The 18,002-nt window shown below is 38.3% G+C and overlaps 1 protein-coding gene across 10 annotated transcripts; it reads right to left on the bottom strand.

Moving 5' to 3' along the window:
- Window positions 1-1,606: 1,606 nt before the first annotated feature.
- LOC127156774 (uncharacterized) lies at window positions 1,607-18,001 on the bottom strand. Of its 10 annotated transcripts, none has more exons than XM_051099836.1 (17): window positions 17,928-18,001; window positions 17,740-17,831; window positions 13,509-13,595; window positions 13,210-13,281; window positions 10,097-10,156; window positions 9,902-10,015; window positions 9,675-9,804; window positions 9,395-9,415; window positions 9,029-9,067; window positions 8,601-8,648; window positions 6,062-6,112; window positions 5,782-5,820; window positions 4,315-4,350; window positions 4,101-4,195; window positions 3,618-3,664; window positions 2,384-2,410; window positions 1,607-2,298 (listed from the first exon to the last, which is right to left on the bottom strand). In XM_051099836.1, exons 3-15 carry the CDS (start codon window positions 13,536-13,538, stop codon window positions 3,623-3,625), a joined length of 777 nt encoding a protein of 258 aa, XP_050955793.1. In that variant the 5' UTR covers window positions 13,539-13,595; window positions 17,740-17,831; window positions 17,928-18,001; the 3' UTR covers window positions 1,607-2,298; window positions 2,384-2,410; window positions 3,618-3,622. The 10 variants fall into 10 exon arrangements, with proteins under 10 accessions (XP_050955793.1, XP_050955820.1, XP_050955801.1 ...); XM_051099863.1 differs by having other exon boundaries at window positions 13,509-13,591; XM_051099844.1 differs by having other exon boundaries at window positions 17,960-17,978.
- Window position 18,002: the final 1 nt, after the last annotated feature.

Here is an 18,002-nt window from a genome sequence, read left to right as displayed (position 1 = left end):
AAATGTTGTTTTTTCACTGAATGTTTTTTTTTCCCCAAGGCATGGATAGATTCCAGAGTTTTCTGTCATAGCTATGCAAAAACTTAATTTTAAAAAATGTCAAACTATATCTAGTTATGATCTTATATAGATCTTATATAGTTTTTTTTTTTAAACCTCAGAATGATATCAAAGTAAAAGTGCTAAAGTCTGATTTTGTGGTGACTGTGCTTTGAAATTATATTTTTAAAAGCCTAATTAAAGTAATGAAGGGTTTTGAAAGTTTGACAGAAATCAGTGTTGAGCAAAAACAAAAAAAAACAAACAAACAAAAAAACAGCTAAAACCAGGTCATAGCTGGTCGGCAGGCTGGTTTACAGGAATTTTGACCTCTTCCTTAGCTGGTCAGACCACCCTTTTTTTCAGCAGGGATGTTAAACCTGCCTGGCCTACAGTGCCTTGCGAAAGTATTCTTACTAATTAATTTTTTTTCACGTTTTATGTTGCAGCCTTATGTTAAACTGCTTTAAAATAATTTTTTCCACATCAGCACACTTACATCATCATAGCAAAGCAAAAAAAAAAAATTAAATGATTCCATTGCATAAGTATTTGGAACACTTGAAATTTAGCTCAGGAGCATTCGTATTGCTTGCAGATGTTAGTACGCTTCGGGTGGAGTTAACCATTGAACGGATATGATTTGGAAAAGCATACACATGTTAATAAGTGGTCTGACAGCTGAAAATGCATACCCGAGCCCTGAGGTCAAAATAACTGCATGTAGCGCTCAGGGACAGGACTGCACCAAGCCACACATTTGGGGAAGAGCTCTGAAAAATTTCTGCTGCACTGAAGGTTCACAGAAGCATGTACTCTTTATTACCCTTAATGGAAGAAGCTTGAAACAACCCGGACTTTTTCTAGAGCTGGCCTCCTAGCCAAACTGAGCAATTGATGGAGAAGGACTTTGGTTAGGGTGGTGACCAAGAACCTGATGGTCACTCTAGTTGAGCTCCACGATCATATGTAGAGACAAGACAAACATCATGGCAACACTCCACCGATCTGGGCCTTATGGTGGTGTGGCCAAACGCAATCCTCTCCTCAGTGAAGACACACTTGGAATTTGCAAAAAAGCACCTAAAGCACCCTCAGACTGTGAGAAACAACATTCTCTAGTATGAAAATCAATTCCAAGCATCACGTTTGAAGGAAACAAGGCACTGCTTTATCACCAGCAGAGTACTATCCCAAAAGTAAAATGTGGTGGTAGTAGCCTCGGCTGTTTTTCAGTGCTAGGGACTGAGAGACCAAAATATTGAGATAGCCTTAATGAAAACCCAGTACAGCAGAGCATTCAGAATCTCAGACTGGGCAGAAGGTTCACCTTCCACCCGTACAATGACCCTAAGCACACAGCATGAATACTTTCGCAAGGCACTATATTACATTTCCAAAGTAACCTTCTCAACACTAATGACAGGTGCCTGATTTGCATAAAATAAAGTAATACAAAAGAATCAGAAAAACTTTTCAACACAAGTGATTTTACATGAGAATATGGATATAACAGGGAACACAAATTACTTTTTGGTAATGAAGACAAAGATTATAATGAAAACGTCATTAATTTTTTTAATGAGAACTTTTTAGTGCCATTTAATGAGGTCTAATATACCCATGATGATGTCTCCTGTTTTATTGGGTGCGATATACAACAAACAATTGTCAATTTTACAAAAAAAGCACAAAGATCAATAACATAAACTTTACATTCTGAGATACCCAGAAATAAATTCTCCATGTTCTCTTATACACGCAAACATATTTAGCAAAATATAAACATAGTAAGATACTGTATAAAATAAACAATATAATAAAATACAAACTGCTGAAAACAACAGAATATATTACTTTTTTGCAGCGGTATATGTAAATACTTTTCGTTCCCCTTGTTCCTTTCAAAAGAATCTGGCACAACCATTCAGGACCTAAATGCTAAAGGGGACAGATTTTTTTCCCAATAATTTCCGTACTGGCTGTGATATTTTTGTGTAAACAAAAATAGGGTACTTGATAGATTAAGAATAACAGTTACAAAGCCACATTCAAGACAATCACAATTAGACACTGAAAAATACACAAACACATGTCTGAGGACATGTCGGAGTATATTAATATAAGCGTGCTGCATCTGTTAGGATGGTTGCCAGTCATAGATTCAAAGACAGCACTGTGCCATGCATGGAGAGTGTGGTAGCAGTAACAGATGACTGGTGAGTGATTATGTAGCGGCAATCATCCGCAAACGACCAACTTGAACAAGAAAAAGAAAACAAATTAGATATATACAGAAACTCTCTGATTAAAAATCAGATGAGTGACAAAAAGATCAGCTTACCGAAGTGCTAGAATTATTCTCCATGTCCTGCAAAGAAAAAAAAGGGGAAAAAACAAGAATTACGTGATTACTCTAACATGTAATCTAATGTCTAGAACAGCTGTAAAAACTTTTACAAGCTTAATATACAGGTGCATCTCAATAAATTAAAATGTCATGGAAAAGTTAATTTATTTCAGTAATTCAACTCAAATTGTGACTGAAGTAGTTTAAGTCTTTGGTTCTTTTAATTGTGATGGTCTTGGCTCACATTTAACAAAAACCCACCAATTCAGTCTCAACAAATTAGAATACTTCATAAGACCAAAAAAAAAAAAAAAAGCAGCTTTAGGGAATTGTTGGCCTTCTGGAATATATATGTTCTTTTACTGTATATGTGCTCAATACTTGGTAGGTGCTCCTTTTGCTTTAGTTAATTTGGCAGTGTAGGCAGGTGCCAAATCCTGCTGGAAAATGAAAAAAAAAAGCTGGTCAGCAGAAGGAAGCATGAAGTGCTCAAAAATGTCTTGGTAAACGGTGCAGTGACTTTGGTTTTCAAAAAACACAGTGGACCAACATCAGCAGATGACACTGCACCCCAAATCATCACAGACCGTGGAAACTTAACACTGGACTTCTAAAACTGGACATCTAAAAAGGACATCTAAAAGAGGACTTTGGATCACTGGACAACAGTCCATTTCTTCTTCTCCTTAGCCCGGGTAAGATGCCTCTGACGTTGTCTGTGGTTGAAGAGTGGCTTAACAAGAGGAATACGACAACTGTAGCCAAATTCCTTGACACGTCTGTGTGTGGTGGCTCTTGATGCCTTGACTCCAGCCTCAGTCCATTCCTTGTGAAGTTCACCCAAATTCTTGAATCGATTTTGCTTGAAAAGCCTCTCAAGGCTGCGGTTCTCTCGGTTGGTTGTGCATCGTTTTCCTCCACTCAACTTTCTGTTAACATGCTTGGATACAGCACTCTGTGAACAGTCAGCTTCTTTGACAATGAATGTTTGTGGTTTACCCTCCTTGTGAAGAGTGTCTTCTGGACAACTGTCAGATCAGCAGTCTTCCCCATGATTGTGTAGCCTAGTGAACCAAACTGAGAGACCATTTTGAAGGCTCAGGAAACCTTTGCAGGTGTTTTGAGTTGATTAGCTGACTGGCATGTAACCATATTCTAATTTATTGAGATGCACTTGTACATCCTGCTCATTTGAAGCCTTTTCTAAAATCTACAAAACGGGTGTTACCTAAATCATACCACTTGTAAGTGCATTTCCGCTCTGGGGGTATTGTCCTAAAAAAAATTAGAAATTTAAATTAAAAAAAAAAAAACGAGTATATACTGAAGGCCTTATGCTACCCATCACTAATATAGCTGCTCTCATAAGAGACAAATTAACTGGTTTCATTAACAAAGGTTCAAAATATTACATAAATAAAATATAACATACTGATGTAAGGTATTCTTAAACTTAAAATAATGCCATAAAAGATTGCCATGAGAGCAACTTAAGAATTTCAAGTTAATTTAATATCATTTATTGTTTAATTTGCCATAATCCATAATAACACTTCCTCCAGTGAAAAAGTCTGTTCCGTGTTAAAATCCAAGAATTGTCATATTTTACCCGGAAACACTGGTTTGAAGTTACGTCACACCCCCCCTTACAAAATAATGTGCTTTAATTTTATACAAATTCACAAACCAAATAATGTGTATACAATGTTACCTTGGACTTACTTTGCATGCGAGACACCTTTAAGGTTAAAACAACGTTCAGCACAAGCGACACAACCAGGAGTCCAGAACATGCTATAATGGTAGCTTGGGGGAAAAAATAAAATAAAATGTTGGTTTTCAAAGTGATTTGTAGACAGAGAGAAGACTGGAAAGCAAAACTGGTGGTTCAATTAGACAGAAAGGCCCACAGATCTGACACTTACCAAACAGATTCTGATTGTTGTCTTTTAATTCCTGAACTGTAATAAAAGGGAAGACCATACAAAAACATGAGCTATAGCAGCCATTGTCAACTTAAAAGTAGGGCTGGCAAACAATTAATCGCGATTAATCGCATACAAAATAAAAGTTTGTCTAATATATGTGCGTGTACTGTGTGTGATTGTTATGTATATATAAATACAAGCACATTCATGTACATATTTAAGAAATATTTACAAGTACATGTATTTGTTCTATTTGTATAGAATTTATATATAAATAAAAATATTTTGTACATAACATATTTCTCTTAAATATATACATTAATCTGTGTGTATTTATATATACATAATAATTACAGCACACACACATATATATTAGGCAAACGCAAACTTTTATTTTGTATGCGATTAATCGTGATTAATCGTTTGCTAGCCCTACTTAAAAGATAATATCCGCTTGTTAAGTCTAACGTCACACGTCACCACTTCCAGGTCCAAATGCTCTATCAGATGCCACAAGAAAGCCACAAACAGAGCTAATATACCCTCACAATGTGATATAATACTACAAAAAAATTATAATCCTAACCTCTACCTCTATACTGAAATCCCAGAGGGATAAACAATGATTCATCTTTTATAAACTGTTAAAGTATTTGTGTCTGGGACAACGCGATCACGTACACCATAGCGTTTTTAAATATTTAGCTTAAATGTCTATTATGAATAAACAGTGCTTGTAAATGGCTGCTGAGATAGTATTGCCAAGTGAAATAAGTACAGGCTTGGGAATGGAAACAGCTTTTCCCACGTCATGGCTTAAAAAGCAGATAGTAACATATATGACATTCATATTAAAATACAAAACAAGTAGTTTGTTGGCTTATTGGCTTAACAGAACTATTAGTAATTAAAAAGAAAGGAAAGGAATTTATGCTCTGCATTTCATCCGTCCAAATGCACACACAGCAGTGAGTAGTAAGCAAACACACACACAGCTGGAGCAGTGGTCAGCCATTTTTGGTATTAAGGGTGTAAGAGCGTGCAATTATTTAGTAAATGCTTATTTTAGTAAAATTAGCAATTAGTGGCAATGCACAAGCTGTGGTGACTTTATTAGGTGCACCTATGCATCTGGTATATCTAAGCCAATCATGAGCAAGTCAGTGCATATGAGTTTGTATACATGGACTTTTGACAAATAAATGTGGAGTTTAAATATTTAATGACTGTTTGTATTAGTGTTACAGAAACAGAGAATTGTGCAAATAGCAACAACAAAAAAAGGGAAAGTGCAGCATTTATGTAAGGGTCAGCGGAGACGGGTTCAAGCTGTTGGGAAGATGACTGAAATAAAGACACACTGTACTAGTGCTGAACTTTTCTGAATGCAAATATGTCAGAGAGCCACTGAGTCAAGGCACTGTGCTGCTCAGATGAAGCTGCTCTGACAAGAGACAAACTTACTGATGGTTTCTGTACGTGCCGATGAAACTTCTGTCAAATCTACAAAATATTGCAAATTATTTAAAAAAAAACAAACAAAAAAACAATTAAATAAGGCCATTTAAGACTGATTTACCCATATAATCAAAAATCAAGAACATTTCCAGATAAATTTCTGTTGGTTTCTTTATCAAATTTGTAGAACATTTTTTTTAAAAACAAAACTAGGATTAAATGCTGAAAGTATTACATGCAAATACTTAGCATGTACTTAATTTGAGAAAATGTATGGGATCCTTACTTTCAGAAGCAGTGATGTTTGGACTGACCAATGTTGTTAAAGATGTTGCGTCTATATGATTAGAAAATGTGGTTTGTCAAAAAACTCTGATTCACGTGACAGATAAAGTATATGTCACACCCCTGGACTGATTAGTTGGTTTCTCCCGTCATTTCCCCCTGCTGCCTTGAGTGTTTTGGTTTCGCCCTAATTGTCTGCACCTGTGTTTGTACCAGTCTGAGTGTATATATAGCATGTGTTTCCCATCCTTCCTTGTCGGACGTTGATGTTGCTACCCTGTGTTCCTGTGTCTCCTGTATTCCCTATTGGATTTATTAAATACCTTTCGTTTATGTTACGTCGTTGTTCGTGTGCTTCGTCTGAGCGTGACAGAACGTCCGACCGATACAGTTTTTTTTTGCGTATTCCTCCCCGTTTTGTTTGTCGTGTTTTTTCAGTCTTTTGTTTCCGTCGTGTTTTCACCAGTTACTCCATGAAAATCTCTTCCATCAACATCCCCCCAAGGAGGGGAGATGCCATCCTGGGAGGAAAAACCATCTTTATCTTCCAGGATGGCAGGGATCTTGAGGACTACGTGGAGGAGTTTATTAGCATTTGCCATCTTGCTAGCTGCGATGACGTCTGCCTTATGGAGGGATTTTGGTGTGGACTGGATGATGACCTCCGCTTCGTCATGCCTAAAGGTGAACCATGCTGGACCCTAACTCAATATATTAACATCTTACTGAGTGCTTGGGGTTCAGAACTCTGTCTGGACGAAGCGGAGGAGGATTACGACCCCATCCAGCCACACCTCGCAGACGTCTCGCAGCACGACCCGGAACCCAGCCAATCACCACCCCGATACGCGGAACACGAGCCCGAGCCCACCGCAGACGGATCCAACGCTACCAGCGCGACCCAGGAGCCATCGCCCATCGGAGCGACAGAGCGAGCGATCGCCACGGAGCTGGAGGAATTTGCGTCTGACCAGGTGCGAGTGCCGGCCACAGAGCCTGCGACGGTGGACGTTCCTGATGGGCGTGAGGGTGCTGAGGACAGCACCGCCCACTGCACCACCGCTGAGGGTGAGCAACGCCTGGATCTGGGATTAATTTTTCTGGAACAAAATTTGAGTAATTTCTCTGAAGATGTATATGAAGATATGCCCATTCTCCTTCCACCTGACTGCCTGGATTTCCCACCCACCCTCCCTCTGTCTATTGTTTCTGCTGCCTCCGTCCTGCCACCGCTGTCTCCTGGCAGCCCATCTGCTCACCCTCAGCCCACCATCTGCGCGGTGGGTTCGCCGCAGGTCTGCCAGTCACCATCGGTGTCAGGGCTGGAGGATCCCTCATCTTCGCCTCCAGCCTCTGAGTCCTGGACTCCACCTCGGCCCTCCGACCCTGCGGCTCCACCCCGTCTCTCAGCTCCCTCGTCTCCACCGTCGCCCGTCGGTCCACCAGCTCCACCGGGCTCCATCGTCCCTCTGGCTCCGCCCTGGTCAGTCGTCGCCCCACCTTCACCTCTGGACTCCACTCCTCCGGCTGTGCCTCGTCGCTCCGTCCCTCCGGCTCTGTGGACCTCCTCCCTCCCGCGGGCACAGCCTCGGGCCTCTGTCGCTCCGGCTCCGCCGTGGACCTCCGGATCTCCGCCTCCGCCTCGGTCGCCAGAGCCTTGGGCTCCGCCTCGGCCCTCCGGATCCTCGGTGTCGCCCAGGATCATCGGCTCTCCGTCTCCGCCTCGGGCTCTACCACCACCTGCTCCCCTCCGTCGGTCGGCCCCATGGTGTCGTCAGCCCTTCCTCCACCATGGCTCCTCCCTCCATCGGCTCCACCGTGGGGTTCCATCATGGCTGCGGTCTGGGTCTCACCTGACTCCTCCTGCTCCAGCCCTCTCCTGTCTCCTCCTTGGCTCCTCCCCCCATCATCACCTCCTTGGACTATTCCGTCACCACCCTGGACTCCATCTATTGCCCTCCTCCCGGGAGTCCGTCCTCCGCCGAAGCCCCCTCCAAAGACTGTACATTTCTTTTTCCTGTTTGTCGGCGCGAGGACGCGCCTTCCGGGAGGGGGAGGTAATGTCACACCCCTGGACTGATTAGTTGGTTTCTCCCGTCATTTCCCCCTGCTGCCTTGAGTGTTTTGGTTTCGCCCTAATTGTCTGCACCTGTGTTTGTACCAGTCTGAGTGTATATATAGCATGTGTTTCCCATCCTTCCTTGTCGGACGTTGATGTTGCTACCCTGTGTTCCTGTGTCTCCTGTATTCCCTATTGGATTTATTAAATACCTTTCGTTTATGTTACGTCGTTGTTCGTGTGCTTCGTCTGAGCGTGACAGTATAAATCAGGATATCTTCCGTTCATTAGTTTTTAAATTTAAAATTAAAAACAGAAAAATAAGAGTGTTTCCGTTTTGAAAAACGAAAAAAGGAACCGCTTTATTTTTCTGTTTTCAATATTAAATTAAAAAACGGAATGAACGAAAGATACCCTGATTGGAATCTGTGCTGTAATCTGTGTTGATGTGAATATGAAATACAATTTTGAATTTGCTTACTTTCAGGATCTGTGGTGAACAAATTGACCGTGGTTAAAAATGTTGTGCCTATGTGATTAATTGGAAAACAGATTATATTACACTTCGCTTCAAAAGACCAATGCTGCTATAATATCACGCATGTGCTCAAAAAGTGGAGATAGCCTACCAGACATTGTTGCTTGTCAAAACTAGAGATACTTTGTTTGTTGTCACTATTTAATTAAGTTTGTTAGTAGTGGATGTTTAGTTCATGTACTTTCAAATAGTTACATCTGACATGAAACTTTGATTTCAACATATATATATATATATATATATAAATATAAATATAAATATTTATATTAGAATGTACATAAACTAATGATTGGTTTTTAATTTAAATACTTGCGAATAGCAGTTAGACTATCTGTGTTTGAGATAAGAAATAAGAAACAGAGTTAACTTACTGAGTTTAACGGTTGGGCCAACTGTTGTTAAAGATGTGCCTGTGTGATTACAAAACATGATGTATTACAAGAGGTTTTATCTGATTAATGCAACAATTTCTGTATGATTACACTTAGAGACGTATGTGTAATACAATCAGAAATCAGTTTCTTTGCCATTGTTAAAATGATAGTAAGATCTAGAAACAAACATCATTACCCAACATTTTAAAGCAGAGTTTTTGTATGTGTGCGAAAAATAATCAGATACGCCTTAAATAAAGTTACCGTTTTCCTTTTTGTCAGCTTAAAAACTGATTCTTTTTTACAAAGAGTAGACAAAAAGATACATCATGGATATAAGTAAGATCATGCCAAATAACTTACTCTTTGATGGACATTTCAGGTCTAAGTAGAAAAAAAGAAAGAGAGAAAGTAGGCAAAAGGTGAATTTTCAAACATGTATCATTCATAACATCCTACATACCACTTTATGTAATTAAGCTTGTTTGTTTATTAAATATTCTGGATAATCACATGTCTTCGGCTACAAATGAAGTGTTGCATTGCTAAAGATTTATGGTGGTCATTGTTCATATTATGAATAAATTAAGGATTGGCAAGAATCAAGAAGAAGGACGAATGATGAAAGGTTGAATGTCTGTACCTGATACTGATCCACCACAAGAGTTTTTATACATTGCTCTAAAAGTGGTTGTGTTAATGTGGCGAACCATGTAAGAATCTGTGCAGTTCAGCTTTGCACAAAAGTTATCTATTTCCTTATTTTCGTCAAGCTATAGAGAGATGGGGAAACCATGCAGTCAGAACTGAATCTTTTTTATATTTGAAACAGAATGACAGAATATGGTATAGAGTAAGCAGCATACTCACATGAAGCAACATTATCCTAAAAGTCTTTAATACTGCCAATTCATCCTCGTTCTTTCCCTTATTATTAGTCCAGTATGAACAGACGGTGTTAATTACTGAGAGAAGCTCATTTTCCTGGAAAAACAGTCAGGAAAATTATGTAACATAATATTCAAAATAAATAAAGGTAAATAAAGTTATGTTGTTTGCTCTTACCTTCGTTTCAGGTGAGAATACTTTAACCTCAAACATGTGCTCCTCCAATAAAACGTCATCCTATGCAGATTTAAAGAAGATATAGTATGTACATATTTAAGAAATCATAAAAAGTCATCAAAATAAATGGTAGAACTTTATTTTACAGTCCTATTCAGCATGTACAGACTATGCACTTGCAGGTAATAATTAGGTTCTAACCCCGAACCCCTACCTAAACCTAACTCTAACCCATGTAGATACATTATCCAGCAGTTTCTCAGGTAAGTACACTGTAAGTACACATAAGTGCACGTACTGTAAAATGTAAACCAGGACGCATGCGGAGGAGAAGAATTGGTGAACGTGGTACTTGCTTTGCCATCTATGCAGGGACAGAAAGTTTTTGGATTTCATCAAATATATCTTAATTTGTGTTCTGAAAATGAACGAAGGACTTACGGGTTTGGAACGACATGACGATGAGGAATTAATGACAGAATTTTCATTTTTGGGTGAACTGTCCCTTTAATAAATACATCAAATATTGATATGAGGGTAATACATTACAATAAGGTCCTATTAGTTAACATTAACATCAAGTAACACATTTGTTACAGTATTAAACAGTAATACAAATACAACTGATTATTGTTCATTTATGTGAGCTCAGGTCCATTAAATAGTATTAAGAGAAACAACTTTTGAATGTAATAATGCATTAGTAAATGTTGAAATTTAACTAATGTTGTTTACTAAGGTAAATAAAGTGAGCTTAAGACCACATAGTGCTACGAGAGACACAAAGTGTAGAAAAAGACACAAGTGTAGAAAAGGGACAAAAGACTAATTGTGTTCTTAATGATGCACTTTACACTATGCACTCATACTAGGCACTATGTACTCTATTATCTAGTGTATTAATAGTCTAAGGTTAATATGTCATCCAGCATTAAAGCCCTTGCCCCTCAATAAGGAAAGTCCAACACTCCACACTTTTTTTTTTTAAGAGAGAGGCACTATCTCCTTTTTGGAATGTACACTCACTGCTCGCAAAATGGCAGGGATTTTTTTTTTTTTTTTGGTAAGTATGTTGCATCATTTTGTTGTAACAGATGGGCAACAGACAGATGTATCCCCTCATAAACATATGCACCAACTGCTGGTTAAACTAACCCTGCTGCCTTATCTGTGCCAGACTGGATCATCAACATGTCAACAATCTTTTTTTTTTTACTGTCATTACAGAAAACAAAAGGGAATCTTTCTATAAAAAAAAATAAATAAAAATATCCGGATTTCTAGCTATGCAGACATAAAAAACACTGGCAGGTTCATATACACTTTAAAAAATGCTTGGTTATTTAACCCAAATGCTGGGTTTAGCCCGTTGGGTCATTTTATTGTGTTATTTTTAATATTTTTACCCAGGTACTGGGTTATTTTTTTTAACACAAATGCTGGGTTCAACTTGTTCGATCATTTTATTGGGTTACCTTTAATATTTTGTCCCAGGTGTTGGGTAGTTTTCTGTAACTTAGCTGCTGGGTCATTTAACGCTGGTTTATTTTTTTTTTGCCCAACCGCTGGGTTAAGCCCGTCTCTGACAAAACAACCCAGCTGTTGAGTTACAGTCACAGGTTTGTATATTTTTTATTTTATTTATAAAGTCTTTACTGTGTTGTAAATTGTATCATTTTACGCAACGCAAAATATGGACGAGGTGTCATTCAGCTGCATCAGCAGGTTCATAGGATAGAAACCCCTTTTGCCTTGCATAAAATAAAACGTTTTTATTTGTTATTGTACCGTTATTTTATTCGTTATTCGAGTTTAATTTAGTTTGATATTATGTTCTCTAAACTCAGTACTGTTCATCTATGGGCAGCTTTTGGAGTCAGTCACGGCATCTTTCAGCCACGAGTGAAATGCCAGGCTGGGGTCTGAAGTTCGCAGTCACCCCGCTGAACAGCAGCTCTTCACCGGCTCGGATTTCGGCAACACACTGGCACGAGAATTAGCGCTATTTTGGTAAAAAGTGATTACAGACAATGGTTGAATGCACTACAGTAAAAAATGCTACTTTTAAATGTTACATTTTTCATGTCTTCAATGCTTGTTAAACAAGTTTAAATGTATGTAATATTGTAAGCTATGCTGTATTCACCCAAATAAATTCAGTTTGTCTTGTTTTTGTCCATGTGTTCTTGCTTGATAATACATTTTTATCTTTTAATTATTGCTGCTGCCTCTAGTAATTCTGTGTGTGTTTTTATAAGTTCCAGTTGTCAGACCGTTTGGACTGTTTTTGTGTATTTTTTCCCTGTGTTGCCCTTATTTGGTCTTCCTGTTCCGTTTCTTATTTATTTCATCACTGTTTGATTGTACCTGTCTCCCCCTGATTGGTTGTTTCTGTGTATTTAAGTTTGGTTGTGTCCTCTGTTAGATTGTCGGTTCTTAATTGTCATACCAGTCAGTTTGTATGCTTCTCCATCGAGTTACGTTGTGTTTGCTGGTTCCCTGCTGTTTCCTGTCTGTTCCTGTTTCCTTGTGGATAAACTCTATGCATTGGACCTCCTCGCTCCTCCTCGTCATTCCCCGCAAACAACGCCATGACACCAGTCCATTTTAAGCCAGCAATATAATAATTTCTAAACATTAGTTGACTAAATAACCCAGCATTGGTAAAAACATTTAACCCAACCAGCTGGGTCAAAATAACCCAGCATGTGTTCGGTCCAATATTTACCCAGAGCTGAGTTGCTAAATAACCCAAGTTGGTAAAATAAATGCCAAATGTTTTGATATATAATAAAGACATTTACACATTATTATTTTAACCAAGGCACTTTTAGACTGTACTGAATTCTGTGAAGTATTACCAACAGAACATTAAGTAAAACACTTAATTGTAAGAATGATGAAACAGCTACATATTGTGAGAGGCTAGTTATGGCGTAACATAACAGCAGCAACATTTTTTCGTTTAGACAACACCTGAACTTTGCACATTATGGCAGGATGCTCTTCGAAGTTAAAAATTGAGAAATGTGGGATATAAGGCAGTAAGCTCCAGATTCAGTCGGGAGTGGCATGGACAGAAAAATCACAAAAACAATGAAGGACAGACTCACCAGATGTGTTTTAAGATCTTGTGGCATACACTCGCACTGGACATCGTAAACATGGGTGATGAATAGAACAGACTATGAAGGAAATAACAAAAATCAAGTATCACTATCTGGACAACTGTCATCTGAAATAATTATCTTATGCATCTTACGGAAACACTGTGTGTAGTTCAGCTCTTCTCATAATACAGTTAGCATGGGCTATCCTTAACATGGTGCAATAAAAAAAAAAACTGCAGTCACACAACACCTCACTGAGAGGCTTAATTAACACATATTAACAAAGACTGATTATAACTCACTGTGATCAGTATCCAGAATTTCCCACTCATTACGGTGCCTTGTTAACCATCAGAGTTCAGCTCCATAAGCCACAATGCTTTGCCTTGCTGGATGTAACATAAGGAACACAACCAAAACCGAAACCAAAAGTGAAAGTGTTTAAGAAAGGAAAACACCAATGAGGAAGCAGCAATATTTCTCAAGTGCAGTCAAAAAAACACAGTAATAATTTGTCTACATTGTCCCTTGAGAATCTTAGCTCAACAAGACAAATGATCTGTAATAGAATCAGCCGGGGAAAAAAAAGTCACTTCACTGCATCTAGACAAATGGACTGTCTATTATGTCATCCTAGCTAATGGATCCACCTAAATCCATCAGTACAAAGAACAACAAAACAGTTAGTGGCCTTTAGAGTTACTACAGTAGATTTTTACTTTAACGACACAGGGCATTTAAAAAAATAGCAATGGGTAAGTAAACTTTAATGGTATTAAGAATACTAATATTACTTAAACAAGAGACTGATGAAAAAAAACTTTTTATACCCAAATATAGGGTAAGTGTACCCATTAAGCCCACCAAATTCTAAGTTCATGTGTTTTTCATAGATATTGACATTGTTTATAAGAAATATCAACTGTAAAATGCTAGATTTATCTCTCATTTGAAAATGGTGGTTTACAAACCAGTACTGTGAGCACCCCCAACATTACACATTTTCTGTGTGTCCCTCATCTATCACACCTGATTTAAATTATCAGCTCATAAGTACAGACAGCAAGACCTGAAATAGATGTGTCAGATATGAGACACCTACAAAATGTGCAGTGCTAGGGGTGCTCGCAGGCCTGGTTTAAAAACCACTGCTTTAGAATATAAAATCAGTCAAATGTCACATGTGTTCCAAATAAGCCCACATTGTGATTTATTAACAAAATATATATATATAAAAAAAAAAAGATTTTAAATAAAGGAAAACATCAATATATTTATTCAGTGACACCGAAGTGTTTTAAAAATTCCTTTTATTAATGTTTGCTAACGCTCATCACCTGTACTAATAACATTTAATCCCAGCTGTACAAAGGCACACTAGTCTAAACCATGTTTAGATCACCTCACCTCACATTTTTCCTTCTTTCACTTTACATTTAGCCTATATAACATAATCTAGCTTCTTGTTTATCGTCTACTTTAAAACACTCGGAAATCTTGCTCTTTACCACTGAACTGAGGAAGGTCTCCCATGCCTGATAAGCATCAACATTTTTTTTTCGGTCCACTCCAAACTGTGTTGCTGGAACAGACATTTTTATTACTGTGCCCTCATGGTAAAGGGAACGTGCCTCTACGATTTTTGTATTATCAAACATCAGCAGACACTCATTAAATAATGTAAGCGGTTGTCTAACCGTGTCAAGAATTCCGGCCTGGAAACGGTTTGTAATCGTGCCGTACCGTATCAGGCTCAGGAGGAAACACAACTGGAACTGTACCTGACCGTTCTAAGAACCGTTCGGCCCGATAGTGGAAAAGCGGCTTATCAGTTGTAAATGAAGGTGTTAAGTAAGGTATGGTGCCCCGATTTTGAACTTCCACAATGCGGTTTAAACGCGGCTTCAAGTGATCCCAAATGCGGTTTTAAACGATCCCAGCCGAGGAAGAAGGGTCTTATCTAGCGAAACGATCGGTTACTTTCATTTGAAAAATACAATTTAAATACTTTTTAATCTCAAATGCTCGTCTTGCCTTGCTCTCCATGAACTCCATGTGTATTCTGGTTCAAGACAGTTAAGGTGTGTCGAAAAACTCCAATCGTATTTTCTCCCTCAGCTTCAAAAATCATTTCAAAATCATCCTACATCGCTGCAGAAGTACTGACACAGTCTTTGCAAAGTGACCATGCAAAGAAAATCAAACACCCTTAACAAAAAAGGTAGAACAGCGATATAGGGCGATTTTGAAGTTGATATATCACCATATCAGTCCATTATATGGAGAAAAATCCTGAAATGTTTTCCTCAAAAAACAATTTCTTTACGACTGAAGAAAGAAAGACATAAACATCTTGGATGTCAAAGGGGTGAGTACATTATATGTGAATCTTTGTTTCGGAAGTGGACTTCTCCTTTAATGGGTACACTTATCCTAGGTCTTCTGAAGATACCAGCCAAGAATGAAAATCGATCTAAATATTTTTAAGGAGAATTAAAATCTGTGTGGACAAATGCATGTGTGTTTAGTCGTGTAACACAAATCCTATAAGCAGGATCAGTTACACCAAAATACACCTGATTTAGATAAGCAGCTCATTAGAAGAGATACTACATGCATGGACTGTGTTCTGAGTGACATGATCCCTATAAGTGTTCATTGCTCCCTACTCCCTGAGCCATCTCATCCACTTTAATCCCCTTTGGAACACTCGTTTCAAAGTGGAATCACAGCAAAATATCTGGTGATGTCCACATCACAGGGCACTTACGGTCGAATAGAACAAACGTCGTACGTGATAAGAGATGCATGCAAAGTATGCAGTGCGGGGAAGTTATCGTTTTTCATGCACTAAATATTATTTTAGTTTGTTATGGCTAATTTGGTTTCTTCACTTTTTTGCTTTAACAAAAATCTGTCATACTGTGTCTTCTGTAAAAAAGTGACCAAACTTCATTCTGTGCTCCAAAGAAATTAAGACTTACAGCAGTTTAAGTTTGAAATTTCATTTTCAGGTCTACGCTCAAAACGTGGTTAATATATGCCGCATAATTATAATTCAGTACCATAAAATCCCCTAAAAATATAAAAATAGTAAATAAAAAACATTATCAGACTAAAACACAACACATTCATTTCATCCAAAAAAATCAGCAAGATCTGAGGTGGGGTGTCAAGAACTGAAATATAATTACAGCCTACCTGTAATTAATGCAAGCCATTCTATAAACTACATGTATGTTACAGGTGTTGTCTTGTGTGGGGCGTTTATGTTGTAGTGTTTTCTGTGTCTTTTGTAGTCAGTTTGTTCATTGGTTCCCCTTAATTCATCTCCCCAGGTATGTCTTGTGAGCCCCCTGTGTATATAACCCTGGGTTTCTTTTGTTTTGGTTCTCTTTGTCTTTGATATATACGAAAAATGTAATATAATAAGCTATATCTCTGCCTGCTTGCTTTACCTTCCACATATTACAATATAAACTTAAACACAGATAGATATGAAGCTGTTTGTGAAATTTGTTTTAATTAAGGAAATTTTTTTGACAATTTACAAACTATTTGCTAATGTTGTATAGTATATCCTAGACCTAATAGACTACCTGACATTATTTGAAATGTTTAATATTGTATTTTACTAATACAACAGATGAGCTAGCTAACGTTTCACGACCCTGCTTGTTGTTCCTACTTTTGTACACACACGCACACGAATAGCCTAAGCCTCTATACTGCAACCTGTTCTACAGATTCTGTGATAGCATTATCTGTCAGTTCAACTGTCTGCCAAATCTCGGATGGAAAGGTCAGCACTGGACCCGCTCCTTCACTCAAAACTCTCAAGCCCCATTGACTTGACACGAATCGATCTCACTAATTATCAAACAACGGGCCTTCTGTTAAACAGGCAATAGTCGAAATACACATTTAGTAATGAATTGTCTGAATCATCATGTGCGATTGCAGGGATACTTTCAACAAGCGAAGCCTACTGGACATGCCTCCTGCATAAACAGGACAGGATTAAAAATCTCGCTTCGCTTGTTAAAAGTATCCCTGCAATCGCACATGATGATTCAGACAATTCATTACTAAATGTGTATTTCGACTATTGCCTGTTCAACAAAATGCATCAGTTTTTCATATTAAGTTCTCTGAATGAAAAATCACCCTTGTACAGTTCCACTTTTGAGTGTCTTATATAGTCCTCTTAAACTGCTTATTCAATGCCCGCTTGTATGACGCTCGCAAGTGGATACGCCAGTAAATCCGTGAACAGCTTTTTAGAAGCATGAGCCAAAGGCACCAAAAACTCGGATGCCACTTTAATACCAATACCGCCAACACAAGACAAACTATTTCGAAATAGTAGGCAGACTACCCAAAATGGCTATCTACTTGTATTGACATTGTTAAAAACTAAATCAACAAAAGACATGACATTCTTATGATATTTTATAATAATAAAATCCCATTGGCGATCTTGGTTTGAAAGCCATATGCATCTCATTGCACACTCTCAAACACACGCCTTACCTTTCAGCCGATCTGTCTTGGTCTGCAGCATACTTTCGTTTTCAGATTCAAGCAACGAGCCCCCCTTGTGTTGCAGGGAGTTTAAAATCCCCCTAAGATACCAGACAGGAAGCAGGAGAAAGTGACCAAGTGGAATTTCACGGTGTTTATAGATAGTAAGCGACGTTCTCGATTGTGCGTGGGTTTACCGTGCGAAGAGTAGCGCAGTTTAGAAACTAACCGCAAGTTTATGTGCAGTCGCTCATGGACATGTGGAGAAAGTC

Source organism: Labeo rohita, chromosome 3, assembly GCF_022985175.1.
Source record: "Labeo rohita strain BAU-BD-2019 chromosome 3, IGBB_LRoh.1.0, whole genome shotgun sequence".
NCBI classification, from domain to species: Eukaryota; Metazoa; Chordata; class Actinopteri; order Cypriniformes; family Cyprinidae; genus Labeo; species Labeo rohita.
The sequence above is the reverse complement of the archived record's forward strand: the minus strand, read 5'-3'. Positions and strand labels throughout refer to the sequence as shown.

Coding starts and splice junctions, on each gene's coding strand:
- LOC127156774 (XM_051099836.1), bottom strand. CDS start 13,538: ATGAGTGGGAAATTCTGGATACTGATCACA. Junction 4,196..4,314: donor CAACAATCAGAATCTGTTTG/GTAAGTGTCAGA, acceptor TTTTCCCCCAAG/CTACCATTATAGCATGTTCT. Junction 3,665..4,100: donor GCATGCAAAGTAAGTCCAAG/GTAACATTGTAT, acceptor AATTTTTTTTAG/GACAATACCCCCAGAGCGGA.